Source organism: Acomys minous (genome assembly GCF_964271855.1).
Source record: "Acomys minous genome assembly, chromosome: 12".
NCBI classification, from domain to species: Eukaryota; Metazoa; Chordata; class Mammalia; order Rodentia; family Muridae; genus Acomys; species Acomys minous.
This window is the reverse complement of record NC_140493.1, coordinates 71,107,500-71,122,204: the sequence shown is the minus strand read 5'-3', so window position 1 is coordinate 71,122,204 and position 14,705 is coordinate 71,107,500. Positions and strand designations below refer to the sequence as shown.

At 48.9% G+C, this 14,705-nt stretch overlaps 1 protein-coding gene across 1 annotated transcript in view; it reads right to left on the bottom strand.

Annotated features, from left to right (window-relative positions):
- BLTP2 (bridge-like lipid transfer protein family member 2) overlaps nt 1-14,705 on the bottom strand; it is a 31,374-nt gene extending 16,669 nt beyond the window's left edge. The window contains exons 1-22 of the mRNA XM_084750711.1: nt 14,442-14,705; nt 13,430-13,559; nt 12,512-12,561; nt 12,090-12,237; nt 11,360-11,478; nt 10,900-10,960; nt 10,241-10,430; nt 9,397-9,520; nt 9,143-9,267; nt 8,651-8,718; nt 8,410-8,555; nt 7,864-7,982; nt 7,593-7,756; nt 7,177-7,435; nt 5,571-5,776; nt 2,884-3,976; nt 2,309-2,500; nt 1,971-2,173; nt 1,707-1,825; nt 1,365-1,585; nt 335-525; nt 124-223 (exon numbers count right to left, since the gene is read on the bottom strand). Of these exons, the coding sequence (XP_084606837.1) occupies nt 124-223; nt 335-525; nt 1,365-1,585; nt 1,707-1,825; nt 1,971-2,173; nt 2,309-2,500; nt 2,884-3,976; nt 5,571-5,776; nt 7,177-7,435; nt 7,593-7,756; nt 7,864-7,982; nt 8,410-8,555; nt 8,651-8,718; nt 9,143-9,267; nt 9,397-9,520; nt 10,241-10,430; nt 10,900-10,960; nt 11,360-11,478; nt 12,090-12,237; nt 12,512-12,561; nt 13,430-13,559; nt 14,442-14,509 (4,096 nt within the window). The 5' untranslated portion in view covers nt 14,510-14,705. The remainder of the gene's footprint in view (nt 1-123; nt 224-334; nt 526-1,364; nt 1,586-1,706; nt 1,826-1,970; nt 2,174-2,308; nt 2,501-2,883; nt 3,977-5,570; nt 5,777-7,176; nt 7,436-7,592; nt 7,757-7,863; nt 7,983-8,409; nt 8,556-8,650; nt 8,719-9,142; nt 9,268-9,396; nt 9,521-10,240; nt 10,431-10,899; nt 10,961-11,359; nt 11,479-12,089; nt 12,238-12,511; nt 12,562-13,429; nt 13,560-14,441) is intronic.

Genomic DNA, 14,705 nt, shown 5'->3' with positions numbered 1-14,705 from the left:
TGAGGAAAGGAGCACACAAGTCCATGCAGAGCAGTGTGAAAGTGTGTGAGTCATTAGAGAAGAGAACGGAACTAGGAAAAACCCCCCAGAGCAGACTAGGAGAAGGAGGAACTTTGGCCTGACCTTGAGGTATGAGCCGCTGAGTGCCCCGAGTGAAGACATGGCCTTGACTGCACTCAGTCTGGATGCCCCGCTGTTGGGCAAACGAAGCCCAATAATGGACCTGGAACGAGGGCAAAAGCCTAAGACGGGATGGCAGACGGGATGAGTGCGAGATTCAATATACAGGCAGTGAAGAACCTGGGAGCGGCAGGCACCAGATGGCAAGTCTCACCTGCAGCTGGGGAAAGAGTGCGGTGTAGGAAAGCTGCTTGTAGTGCTGGCCAAGCTTCTTCTTGCTGGGCTTCAGGTTATTAAAGAGCTTCCCTCTACAGATAGGCCTCGTGACGCTAGTCCAAGTGGCCCAGAAATTTTGCATCCAGCGTAGGGTACTACTATACAACAGAATTCGGGGCTGGGACATTGCTGCAAAGGAAAGGAAGGACAGACATGTCCAAGCTGTGCTTTAAACAGAGGGGAGAAAGTGCTTTCCTAGCTTCATTTTTAGAGACTGAAAAACCCAAATATCATCCTCATATTCAGTGTCCCCAGCATATCTCAAGGATCTATGCTCTTTGCTTTCACCTCCTGCTATGGTCTAAATGTTTGTGTTCACCCCCTTCCTCACTACACCAGCCAGACTTTTAGGTTATGGTCGTCAACACGAAGGTAATGGAATTGATGAGGGAAACTGACTGATAACGAGGACAGAGGCCTAATGAATGAGATTAATGACAAAGGTGGGCTGAGTTAGCTGAAAACTGGGTCAAAAGACCCAAAGGATGCTGGGTGTGGTGGCAGCGTATGCTTTTAATCCCAGCACTCCAGAGGCAGAGGCAGGTGGATCACTGGCTGTAGGCCAGCCTGGTCTACAAAGTGAGTCCAGGACAGCCACGGCTACACAGAGAGACCCTGTCTCAAAAAACAAAAAACAAAACAAAAAGACCCAAAGGAGTTTATTGACTCTTTCCACCACTTGAGGACATAGCAAGAAGGCAACGACGTGAGGAATGGGTCTCCGCCAGACACTGAATCTGACAGTACTTCCGTCTTTACCTTCCTAGACTATACAACTCTGAGACTATCCATTACCCATGTGAGCTACACAACTTATGGTATGACTGTTAACAGCAGTCCCAAGACACTAACCCTCCTACCAACAAAGGCCCAGCCTGCATCCTGCCTGTCCCTCTACCCCACCCATCTTTCACTCTAAAGTGATCAGTATCCCATGCCCTCCCCGTTGTCCCAGGCCCAAGTCTCACTCCCACTATGGCGAGTCAAATCCATCTTGATGGAGAGATTGAGGTTCTCAGAGCGGAAGGCCCGGTAGGAGTCATGGAGCTGGCCCAAGGGCACCTCAGGCAGGAACTCTGGGGCCCTCAGAGTGACACTGTGATGATCATGAGGGTTCCCGTGGCACAGCCACTGCAGGTCCAGTGTCATGCAGAGCTCAGGCAGGTGAAGGAAGCAGCAGTCGTCATACCTGCCTCACAACGGGGCCCCGGCCCTCGGTGACTTGGTCGCTGGCTTCCCTGGGCTCTCCCCCTCTCCCTCCACCCAGACTCCCCCCTCTAGGTAAGGCCCCCATCCTTCACTCCACTCACTTAGAAGCTGTTCTTACGTTGACATCCAGGTCCCCTTTGAACACAAACTGACCAGGTTTCCAATGAAAAGAAAGGTGGCTCCATTCCCAGTGCATGTTTTCAGTTGTATTGTACGGATCCTATAATGACCCCCCCATCCCAAAGAACAAAGTGAGTTACGAATAAGAGAACAGTCTCCCAGTACCTTTCTCTCTGTGTCCCGCATGCTGTACAGGTCCCAACTACACTGTCCTAACAAGGAAATGACTCTGTGGAGCCCCTCACCTCAGTGGCCAGCTGATGCAGGTTTGCTTGTTCAATATCCATGTGCCAGTCCCCATGGAACAGAAGACGGCTCTTATCCCACCAGGGCAAAGGTGGGCTGGGATCAGCTGAGGGCTTGGTTAAGAGGTCCACACACTGACCAATCAGTGTCCAGGCTGGATCCCAGCATGGGCCCCACACCACTGTGTACTGGAAGATTTCCGCTAGGGTAAAGGAATGCAGGCTTCAGCTTACTACAAAAAACCTCTGTTCCTCCTTTTCTCCAAAAGGGTCTCAGCTTAATTTCTACCAAGGCCCACAAATACCCCTGAGCCAAACCAAGCTCCTCCTTTACTCACAGTGGAAGTCATGGTAGAACTTGAGTGGGGGCATGTTCCTCTCTACTGCCACGTTACCCCAGGGAAGCCCCAATTGCAGGATTTGACGTCGACGGGAGCAAGGCTGGCCACTCTGTTCAGTGCCTGCAAGTCGTCCCATTAGCCGCCAGTCACGGATCTCAAACAGGTACCGTGGATAGTCTCTGATGCGAACTATTATTGGACAGCAGATACACACTGGTTACTCAGTTTCACACATGGTTTTTTTCCCCTTGCTGTCCTTTTTACCCATCTATAACCAATCAAGAGAACAAGGCTGGCAATTTAGCAAAGCTAAGACAGCCATAAAGCAGATTCGAGGGGCAAAGGGAGCATGAAATTCAAGAGCTGCAATACCATTAGAGACTGCTGTGCTCACAGACATCACATCAGCCAAGCAGTTTCAGGGTGAAATCAGGAACAAGGAAAGGGAAGCAGAGCCTATCCACCCAAACCAACCAGAGCTCCCACTTCAGCCTAGCTCCTCTGCAATCACCCAGAGCTCCCTGGTGCTCACAGGGCAAACACCAGGCTCCACAAATAGGAGATGCACTCACCCAGGAAAGTTTTGACACTGCACTTGAGCATACGACACCACTGAATGGCAAGATCTATTCCCTCAGCAGGGAAAGGGCTGCCAGGATCGAGCTCTCGAACCTGCTCTAGCACATGCTCAGGCCCATGGAAGGATGCATCTGCCAGAGCCACCAGCTCTAGCCCTGCCAGGCTCCAAGTGAGCAGTGCACGGCGCATGGGTGTGTTGCCATAGAGACGACGAGAGCGCTGGATGTAGATTTCAATGTTTTTGCGTTCCAAAGAGGCATACAGCTCCTCAATTTTTCGAGCTGGCAACAACTCCCCGTGCTGCTTCCGCAGGGCGGCCACCTTGGCATCCAGCAGCTGCAGCCTTTTGGCACTCTCCTTACTTTCATCCTTCATCAGCTCATAGTTATCATGAAGTTTCACCTCAAAGATGTCATCCAGGAAAACCCAAGAGAAGTGCTGAACCTTGAGGAGTAGATCGGGTGGGAGAGGGGCAGGGCCTGGAGAGGCCAGAGCAGGAGTCCCTCGATGCAGCCCCTTTAGCCATTTCTGAACTCCCACAGCCTCATCCAAAGTTCTCGAGAAGTCATACTGATAAGGAAATTCCACGGAGACTGATCCAAGAGAAAGGAGCCAAACCCGATTTCGGAGGGTCTGCAGCACAGGGAAGGGGTTCCTGTGGAGGATCATCTCTTCTAGCTCAGGCAGAAGCTGCACCTCCACCTCCTTGAAGTTGAAGATGCTATTGCCATCAAAGCCGGCAGCCAGCTCTGGGCAGTAAGCCTGCAGCGAACCTCCATGCCGGTTCAGTGACACACTCTCTGTAGCCAGGGTAATAAACTTGTCCTCAGCTACGAAGGCTGTCAGTTTGGCAGTGCTGACCTCCAGTGTCAGGTTTAGCAGCCGCCTAGGTAGGGATGGCTCAGGGAGATGGTCTTCTGGCTCAGAAGTGGACTGTGGAGTCTCTAGTGCACGGGACTGGACACTCTCAGGAAACACAATAGCTCGTAACATGTCTCGGCACTGGAGAGTGGCCAAGACATGCTGGTACAGGTACATGTGATCTGGGGGGCTCCAGAGTAAAGTCAGCCCCGCACCACACTGAACCTTTAGGATGTAAGAAAAGAATCTGTCAACCACTATGCCTCAGAACAACTATTACACATGCCTACCTGACTTAAGAATTTTTTCCACCCATAATTCTTTCCTAAGAAACCACATTAATCACTGCCTTGCTTGGCTCCCCTTAGCACTAATGCTAAATTAACAGTTGTCACTGACCTCACACTTATGCTTTTGAGTTGCCCTCTAGTGGATTCTTTGGTTATTTACAACATTCTGCTTAGCATACACAGAAGGTACCTAACAATCATTTATTTGGCTTTATGTTTCCACTCACAAGTTACTGTTCAATGAGCACTGTCTAGAAACAAGTACAACTTGAAATATTTCATCAACGGATTAAAAGACTTGGTTCCTAAAACACAACGTAAAGTCCTGGCCACACAGTATAACACAGCAACTGACTTATGAATGAAAGTCCTTGTCACCCCGAAAGACAGAGACAATTCTGAATAGCCCAAGGGATGAGTAATTGAAACACCAAGATGAAAAAGCTCCCTCTAGTCCAGTCTCTGAAAAACAACCTCCTCAGTTTCCAAAGGAAAGTGAGCTCAAAGCCTGTCTCCTCCTGGGAAGACCCCATGTCCACCCAATAGCCTATAGAGAAAGACAGTGGAAAGCCTCCATCTTCAGATCCCACCTAGCCTTCTAAGGAGCTGAGTGCTTCTGGATACTATGTGTGTGCGTGTGCGTGTACATGCTGGCACACACAGGCATCACAATGCATGCACGGATAATAGAGGTAACTTTCCAGAGCTGGTTCTTTCCAAAGTCCTGGGGAATATCAGGCCTGACAGCAAACATGTTTACTCAAAGACCCATCTCTCAGGCTCTTTTTTCCTTCAGATTTATGTTTATGAATGTTCTGCCTGTATTTATGTATGTACATCACATGCCTGCTCAAGTGAGAGTCAGATCCCCCATTACTGGAGCTATGGGTGATTATAAACCACCAAGTGGGTGCTGGGAACTGAACCTACAACTCCTCTACAAGAATGAAGGTAAGTGCTCTTAATCACTGAGCCACCTTCCCCAGCCCCAGTTATTTTTGGTTTTGTATAATGATTTATCTATTATCTCCTTTCAAAAGACCCCAGAGCTTGGGGCAGGGGAGGCTGGAACTAGTACAGCTGCAAGAAGACACTTACAAATGGTAAGTGCTGAAGCTGAAGATATGAAGTTCAGATACCTTTCTCTACTTGCACGTGTTTATAATAATATAGTAAAATGTTAAAAATCTAAGGAGAGGCTGGAGAGATGGGCTCAGCGATTAAGAGCACAGACTGCTTTCCCAGAGTACCTGGGTGCAATTCCCAGCACTCACATGGCAGCTCACAACTGTCTACAACTCCTGTTCCAGGAGATCTGACACTCTCAAACAGACATACATGCAGTCAAAACACCAATGTACATAACATAAAATTAAATTTAAAAAATATTTTTTAAAAATCTAAGAAGGAAGGAAATATGGACACCAGCTGTCATTTTTCTCTTAAGTTTCAGAACATTAATCAAAAAGACCAAAAAATGCTCTAAGTGAAAGGAGAATCTAGTCTGGCCCCCTGGCTCCAAGCATTACCTCCAGAGAGCGGATGCTGCTGTGATACGTGAGGGAGAGCATGGAGAGGCCGAGCACTGGTGTGGGGATGTCAGGAGCCTTGCAACAGGGCTGCATCTTCTCTGTGACTGACTTTACTAAGGCAAGCACAAGCCCTTGAATCCCCACAGTGGAAGTCTCAGCACTGCCCAAGACAGTCAGTGTATCCAGTCGAATCTCTGAAGCACCTAGCATCAGGAAACCAAGACATTCCAAGTTCAGAAATGACAACCTGTCCTTTCTTCTTTCTTACCCCTTTACCGTCTTCCCCTAAGAGATTCCTAATACTGTAGAAACTTCCCCCTTCTTTTTACTTACCTGGATCTGGCAAGGTCAAAGAACTTTCCTAATGGCTAGAAACTAACCATCTATCACTTACTTCCAGAACTGCACACAAGAAAATAAAAGGCTGGTGCACACATTTCTCTTTGTTTTATTTTTTAAAACAGGGTTTCTGTGTAACCTTGGCTGTCCTGGACTGCTTTGTGGACCAGGCTGGCCTCAAACTCACAGCATTCTGCCTGCCTCTGCCTCCTGAGTGCTGGGATTGAAGGTGTGCGCCACCACGCCCAGCTTGGTGCACACTTTCCTTTTTCTTCTTTTCTTTCTTTTTTTTTTTTTTTAAGATTTACTTATTTATTATGTATACAGTGCTCTGCCTGCATGTACACCTGCACACCAGAAGAGGGAATCAGATCTCATGATAGATGGTTGTGAGCCACCATGCGGTTGCTGGGAATTGAACTCAGGACCTTTAGAAGAGCAGACGGTGCTCTTAACCACTGAGCCATCTCTCCAGCCCCCTCATTTTTCTTTTTTTTAACCACTGCATCCTAGCCCCTTCTTCCTTCTCCTCCTCTTCTTCTTTTTAAAGATTTCTTTATTTATACAAGTGCTCTGTTTGCATGCACACCAGAAGAGGGCATTAGATTCTACTACAGATGGTTGTGAGCCACCATGTGGTTGCCAGGAACTGAACTCAGGATCTCCAGAGGAGCAGCCAGTGCTCTTAACCATGGAGCTATCTCTCTCCAGCCCTTGGCGCACACTTTCAATCTCAGCACTTGTGAAGCAGAGGCAGGAAGATCTGTGAGTTCAAGGCTAGCCTGGTCCACAGAGTGAGTCCAGGACAGCCAGGTATACACAGAGAACCCTGTCTCAAAAAACCAAAACCAAAAGGAAGGAAAGAAGGAAGGGACAAAGCTATGCAAGAGCCAGATACACCTATAATGCCATCATTTCTTACGTTGAACTGGAGGACTCCAGCTAGAGGGCTCCCTGGGCTACTTAGCAAGATCATACCTCAGGAGAGGGGTGGGAGGGAAACCAAGAGAAACCCTACAAGGATCTCATTCTCTTGACCAGATCAAGACTAAGTCTTCCCCACCTGTGTCTTTTTTAACGTTTTCCTTCAATAGATATTAAGGAGTAGCACAAAGCCTGTCTCCCAAGCCTTTCTAATGTTTCGTGCCTCTAAGACGGAAACTTTCCAGTTACTCAACTTCCTTAATGAGAAGAAGCCAAGTGGATCAGCCTAATCCGCTGAGTTTACACACACCCACTTTAGCAGGCCTCCGGTTCCACTTACCAACCAGTGCAGAGAGAGTGAAGAGGTTCACGTCTTCCACCTTCAAGTCCACCTTCCACAGTAAGGTCACAGATTCCCCAAGGGAAGATTTCCTAGAGACAGCTGGCTTTTCAGATTGTGGAATCACCAAGGATAGGATTCGAGACAGACACTGGGCACAGATGTCTGATATTTCTACCTGAAGTCCTCGAATAGTACAGTCAAGAAAGAGAGTATTGGATTGGGTGCTGGACAAGCCCAGGGGCTGGTTATAGCTACCCTAGAAAAGAGAGGAAACCTACTGAAGCTAATCAGATGCAAAGTTAGAATGCCTCGATGCAACAGCCCAGCAAGAGCACACTAGATGCTCAGAAGCAATGTGAGTACAGGGGGAGCTCTGTGGGCTCCCACTCACCACACAGCAGCCACCTACCTACCTGTAGTGTGAAGGAGTCCAGGACAAGCGCCTCACCCCAAACATGCATATTAGGCGGATGTGGTGCCCGCTGAATGTGGGAGTCACTGCCCACTCGCCAGCAGAGATGATCCACAGTTAGCACAGCCCGCTGATGGATACTTTGTGGCCGGAGGTGCTGGTAATCTGAAACAGGTAACAAAGAGGTGGTCTATTAGGCCGCTGTGGCTACGACACAGGACAGCTGTAACCAAAGGGCAAATGGTTGTTCCCTTCCCATTCCTGAGCCTTACCTAGGGAGATGGAATTGAACCCCAAAGCAAAAGGTGGTGTATCTCCAAGCTGAATGGAAATGCTGACATTGGAGACTGAGGTGCTGAAGATAATGGGAGCCAGGATCTGAGGGAAGGTTCTACACGGGGATAAGAATGACATCACTATAGCTGAGCTTCCTGTCAGGGAACAGAGTCCTCAAAGTTGTTGACAATTAGTTTTGTTGTGACTCTTAGGACTGGCCACAGCTACAAAGTAAAAGGCTAGGTTTGTCAGACTGCTGTCACCCCCAATGGAAATCTGAAGGAACTCCAGAAAGACATGAAATAAGACAAACCCAGTCAAAGCCAGGGGGTGGTGGCGCAAGCCTTTAATCCCAGCACTCGGGAGGCAGAGGCAGAGGCAGGCAGATCGCTGTGAGTTCGAGGCCAGCCTGGTCTACAAAGTGAGTCCAGGATAGCCAAGGCTACACAGAGAAACCCTGTCTCAAAAAAAGAAAAGAAAAAACAAAAAGGACAAACCCAGTCAAAAGAATACACCCGACAGGATGGTGACTTAAAACTCACCTTTTTTTCCTTTGCTTAATATCAGATGAACTTGTTCCCTGAGTCTCCAGTGCTAACATAAGCAGCCAGTGAGAGAACTCCTGGTGTCGGTAGTGAATGATACAAGTGTTCAAAACGACAGAAGCTGAGAGGTCAATGGTGGTCACCTGCAAAGGAGAGCACCCCCAAGTGTGGGCTTTACTCCCGTATCGCATAAGGCAACGCTATGGGGAGGGCAGAGGAGGCTATCCTGGCAGCACACCTGCACACTGGCCTTCAGGGAGTTCAGGCAGACAATCCTCTGGCGACTCTGGGACAGCAACAACCCATCTGTAAGAAGCCAAAGAACAGGGGCCTGGAGAGATGGCTCAGTGATTAAGAGCGCCGCCTGTTCTTCCAGAGGACCCGGGTTCAATTCCCAGCACCCACATGGCTGCTCACAGCTGTAACTCCAGTTCCAGGGGATCCGACACCCTCACACAAACATACATTCAAGCAAAAAACACCAATGCACATAAAATACAATCAAACATTAAAAAGAAAAAAAAAAGGCGGAAGAACAGATGAGGGAAAGACACAAAGTAAAACTATGAGATGGGCAAGTGCAGGCCAAGAAGATGAATAAATTGCTGTCAACACTGTGATTTGGGGTTATTTTCCCTTTATGTTCTCTCCCACCCTACTAGTTAGTTATACTGAATCATGGAACATGTAGTCCTCTCTTCTCTTAGCACCAGTAGCCCCTTCCATGTACCTTCTAGAAGGAGCTCAGTGCTCATCTGTGCCATATCATAGTTGGCTGTGAAGCTCCGAAGGGGCAGCTGATCCTCATCACGGTGGTACCAGAAATGTAGCAGCTTCAGTGTCCAAGTCAGGTGCCTGGACCAGAGAGAGTCTATATCAGGAAGACCCAGAACACCATTCCTCCCTCCTTTCCACAGATACACTCAGCGAAGACACCAAGGCCAGCTACGGAGATCTACCAGACGGACATAGGTGAGACCTCACCGTTTCTGACTATTCATCGACAGCACCACACTTGTGGTCTCCATCTTCACCCTGACCTGGTCTGGCAGCTGCTGCAGGAGGTATAGGCCAGGCAGAGTTGGTTCAGCAAAGTCCTCTGTCAAATCTGGAAACAAGAATGAATAATACACATGATAACCATCAATCCTTAACACTCTCAAATCCTCCCAGCCCTGTTCTCTTTAGCCAAATCCTCAAACATAAGCTAAGTCGGGAGTGGTGGCGCAGGCCTTGAATCCCAGTATTTGGGAGGCAGAGGCAGGGAGATCGATGTTAGTTCGAGGCCAGCCTGGTCTACAAAGTGAGTCAAGGACAGCCAAGGTTACACAGAGAAACCCTGTCTTGAAAACAAACAAAGATGAGCTAAACAAATGCCTAAGAGGGCACAAGGTAAGTAGAGCCGCAGACGTGCTTCTCTCCTCAGACTGTAAAAGCATCACCAGGATGGTGAACAGTTGGTTAGGGGTAATGGAGAGAATACGGACTTGAGTGTCAAACAATTTACACTTGTTTTCACTAACTATAAGACCCCAACCAAGTTAGCTAGCTAACTTTCTAGGCTTGTTTCCTTATTTGTAAAATGAAGAAAATGCAGTGAAAAATACATACAACACACAGTGCAGGTCTAACTCACGGTAAGCAACCACTGAACATTAGTTCTTTCACCCAGAACAAGGAAATGCCTATTATTTCCTCTAACTACCCAGCCAAAGGTCATGGTGTCTAATGACTCACACCTGAACAGTGGCGAAACCACTGGTTTTTCTACTTCCAAGGCAATCCCTGAGACTAAGGTAGACCAGAAGCTCAAAAACTGAGGCTTTACCTGAACAAGAAACAGACTTGGATATCCGGGCTGGGCCCTGACAGAGCAGCTGATTGTGGAAGAGACCCTCATGTAGCTCAGCATGGAGTGTCCACACATCCACAGTGACAGCCTTCAGATGCCAAGTGCTGATGCTCACCTGGAGACACAGGGCCAGGGCCAGCGAGAGCTCTACCAGGCACGTGTCCTCCTATGTAGGGCATGTTAAAGTTTTAGGTCAAACTGGAGCGGTCTGGAACCAGTACGGTGGTACATTCCTATATTCCTAGTACTCAGACTAAGAAGGCCCACCACGAGTTCAAAGCCAGCCATAGCTATACATGACAAACAGTCTCCTCCCAAAACAAACAAAGCTACAATGGTTAGGAACACTGGCTGGGCATTTCCTTGGGGGAAAAAAAATCCCTTCAAGGCACAGAGTCTAGAAAGTAAATTCCCTAAGCTCTTTCATATCTATGCTCAAGAATAACCATGACAGCAGAGTGAAGAGGCGCACGCCTTTAATCCCAGCACTCAAGAGACAGAGGCATGGGGATCCGTGTGAGTTCGAGGCCAGCCTGGTCCACAAAGCAAGACCAGGACAGCCAAGGCTACACAGAGAAACCCTGTCTCGAAAACAAACAAACAAACAAACAAAAAGAACAACCATGAATACTCACCAGCTGACCACTCTTCAGAACTTTGCTGTTGATCTTTGATAGGTTCACTTCACAGATGAGACTGGGAAAGATACATATCAAAAGCATTTAATCCAAGGGTGGTGGCACACCTCATTAATCTCGGCATACCAGAAGCAACGGCAGCTAGATTTCTGTGTGTTCCGGGACAGCCTGATCTACATAGAGAGTTCTAAGACACCCAGGGCTGTATAATGGGTCCTGTTTCAAATACCAAAACCAAAACCAAAACCAAAAAAAGTCTTGAGCCCCTTCCTCACTACTTATCTCTAATTAATCTGTTGGCTAGAAGGACACGGCAAAGCAGAACACCCAGTCTTGGCTTCTCAAGACTGCGCAGAGAGAGAACCTGACATCTGCATTAAGGACGCATCCACACTTAGTTTCCCTAAAGCAACTCCAAACGGGGATACTACCAGACCCTCCGTTACCCACCACTTACCTCTTCCCGTCACTGTCCAAAAGAAGTCGGCTTCTACTGATTTGGACGTGCCACAAGGACTCAGAGGTGGCCACCTTAAGAACCATGATGTTTATGGCATCTACGTGAATGGAGAAAAGCTGCAAGGAATAAGAACAAGCAATAATCAACAGAAATGCACCGCCCTTCCCTTCCAGCTGAGAAAGGAAGATGTTAGCACTTATCCACCCAGATAGTGAAACAAAACAAAACAAAACAAAACAAAACAAAAAAAAAACAAAAAACAAAACCCTGAACCCCAGTCTGAGGCCAGCCAACCACCCCTTAAGTACAGTTGAGAACAGCTCAAATGGGGCCGGCAAGATGGCTCACTGAGTAGGAGCACTGGCTGCTCTTGTTCAGAACTCGGGTTCAATTCCCAAAACCCCACGTAGCAGCTCACAACTGCCTGTAACTCCAGCTCCAGGGGAGCCAGCACTCTTTGCTAGCCTCTCTGGTCATTGCACATGTGTGAAAACACACACACACAAAAAAAAAACATTTAATTTTAAAAAGAATAGTAGCGCCAGGCAGTGGGGAACACACGCCTTTAATCCCAGCACTTGGGAAGCAGAGGCAGGTGAATCTCTTATGAGTTCAAAGCCAGCCTGGTCTACAGAGTGAGTTCCAGGACAGCCAGTGCTACACAGAGAAACCCTGTCTTGAAAAACCAACCAACCAAACCAAAACACAACAGTAGAAGCTGTCTCACTTGGCAGAAGATCTTCAATAAGGATGGGCTAAGGGACAGCTCCTTTGGCTCCGCCTCCGTCTTCTGAGGGAATGGGGCAGACAGGCTAGAAACCTTCTGTAGGTCTGTTCGGATGCGGACTTCTCCAAAGCACAGTGCCACATAGTGTCTGCCCAGAAGAGAAGCCTCCTTATCATCGGGTGCGCCCCTTTCAGAGCGGTCTGCTTTCCTCCCTCACATTCTCTCTCTCAGTCCCTTAATAGCTCAAATAACAGAGGAAGTTGTTTTCAATGTGTCTCACAGAACAGCACTTGGACTAAAAGGAGCCTCCAGCAAGAACGCTCCTCCCACCTTGACTAAACGGTCTCTGTAGAAGAATTTCAGTCTTACAACGCAACCTCAAAACATTCCCCAAGGGCAGAGTGAGGACACACAGTACTCACGGCAGGTCATGGCTAAGGAGTTTGCTAGAAATCCACAAGTTGTCAATTTCCTAAAAACAATATGAAAGAAGGCTGTGTTGGTAGGATGGCAACTACTGGCAGATTTATGTACCAGAAGAGATCCTGAGTCACAGGAGAAGGAAGTTCTATTCCCCACTTCGTGCAATCAGCCCCCTTTCACTGGCGTGTCGGAGCACACTGGGTGTCTTGCTCCTTGGGATGATGTTAGCTGAATTTGCTTAGTAGTTCTCTTTTTATGGATATGTTGCCACCCTATTTCCTCTCTTAAATTACAACAGTAAGCTTGCTGTTTCCTGTTATCTTTCTTCTGTTTCCTCTCTATCTTTCTCCCATACCCTGGATACTCTTGTTACTAGATACCAGGCAGGACTCAGCGTATTCCAGGCCCTACCACTGAACCACTACTCCAACGCATTTTAATTTTGAGACAGGCCATCACTAAGTTGCCCGGGCAGGCCTTGACTATATTATAATCCTCTTGCCTCAGCCTCTTGAGTAGCAAGGGCTTCGGGTGTATTCCACCAGGTCTAATCCTACAAACACTTTCAACAGCTTCTACCAAGTAGCTCCCAAGATCCTCGACAAAGAAATAACAGTGGTCGAATCATCTAAGAAAACCCATGAAAGAAGCTAACGTAGGGCTGGAGCGATGGCTCGGAGGTTAAGAGCACTAGCTGCTCTTTCAAAGGTCTTGAGTTCAATTCCCACCAACCATATGGTGGCTCACAACCATCTATAATGAGATCTGGTGCCCACTTCTAGCATGTACACTGTGTACATCATAAATAAATTTAAAAAAGAAAGAAAGAAAGAAGCTAAAGTTTAAAATTCAACTAAATCTACCACTTGCCCCTCCCAACAGCTCTTCCCACCCACGGCCCACCAGCCAGAACTCACCACCGTCTGCTGGTGCTGCTGAAACTTAAGACTGACATTTTGGATCCAAAAGAATCGGAAGGAGCCGATCTTTAGCTCTGCCTGCAACTTCCGCTGACACCACCTGGTGGCCAACCGGACCACAAGCCACCTACATAAAAAAATCGTTTCAATTATAAGACCCCTCCACTATTCGGTGCAAGAAAAGGCCTTGCAACGTGTGTGTGTGTGTGTGTGTGTGTGTGTGTGTGTATCCTCAAGCTGGATCTCTCTTGGGAACTTTTCTGCTTTTCCTAAATCGCTTCTGTCACAAACATCTAGGCGCAATAACGAGAAAGGAAACCCAATCCTCAAATCATTAGGAACCCAAAAGTAAAATAAGTCCTAAAAAGCAGTCAAAGTGAAGGCAGCCGTGTTAAACACGTCCTCCTACACTCCCTAGAGGGTCCCTGTCTGCGTCCCCACCCTGCAGACATTTGCAAGAAGGCAGAGGTCACCCTCCGGACGGCTCAAAATACGGCTCTGCCCTAGACAGCCAAGTAAGTACTCCTGACCTCTCCCCAGGGCGGGGCGGCAGGTGCCCTTCGCAATCTAAGAGGACTTTAGGGTGAATGGAGCGGGAAAGGGAGACCACCGAGGGAGGCCCCTTACACACACACACTCAGTTCCTGGACTCTGCTATTGCTGAGGCCCCTTACACACACACACACACACACACACACACACACACACACACACACAGTTCCTGGACTCTGCTATTGCTGAGGCCCCTTACACACACACACACACACACACACACACACACAGAGTTCCTGGACTCTGCTATTGCTTTGGGCCCGCCCGAAGCTTCAGCGCCCCCGCCCCCACCTCGCCTTTCCCTCACCTCAACCCTGGCTGAGCGCCCCCTCCCGCCCCTACTCCCCTCCGCCTACCGCGCCCGAACAGCCCGCGCCTCCTCCGGCCCCTCTTCCTCGTTCGTCCGTCCGCCCGCCCCCCACCCACCCACCCACCGCTGTGGCTGGAAGCCCCTCACCGGCCTAGGAAGAGTGCGCTAAGCGCAGCCAGCAGCAAGACCAACAGCGCGGAGAGAAATAGAGGCATTTAGGTCCGGGTCCGGCCCGGCCTGGCCCCGACCCCCGCCATGCCGGGCCCGGACGCCGGAACCGCACAGCGCCGCGGCGGGCCTCGGCCGCGCACGCTCACGCAGGGCGAGGAAGCGTTGGTACGCGCGCGCGCGCGCGCGCTCTCGCCTCCGCCCGGGCTGCTCGCCGACCAGCCAGCTGTCTCCGTCCGCGCC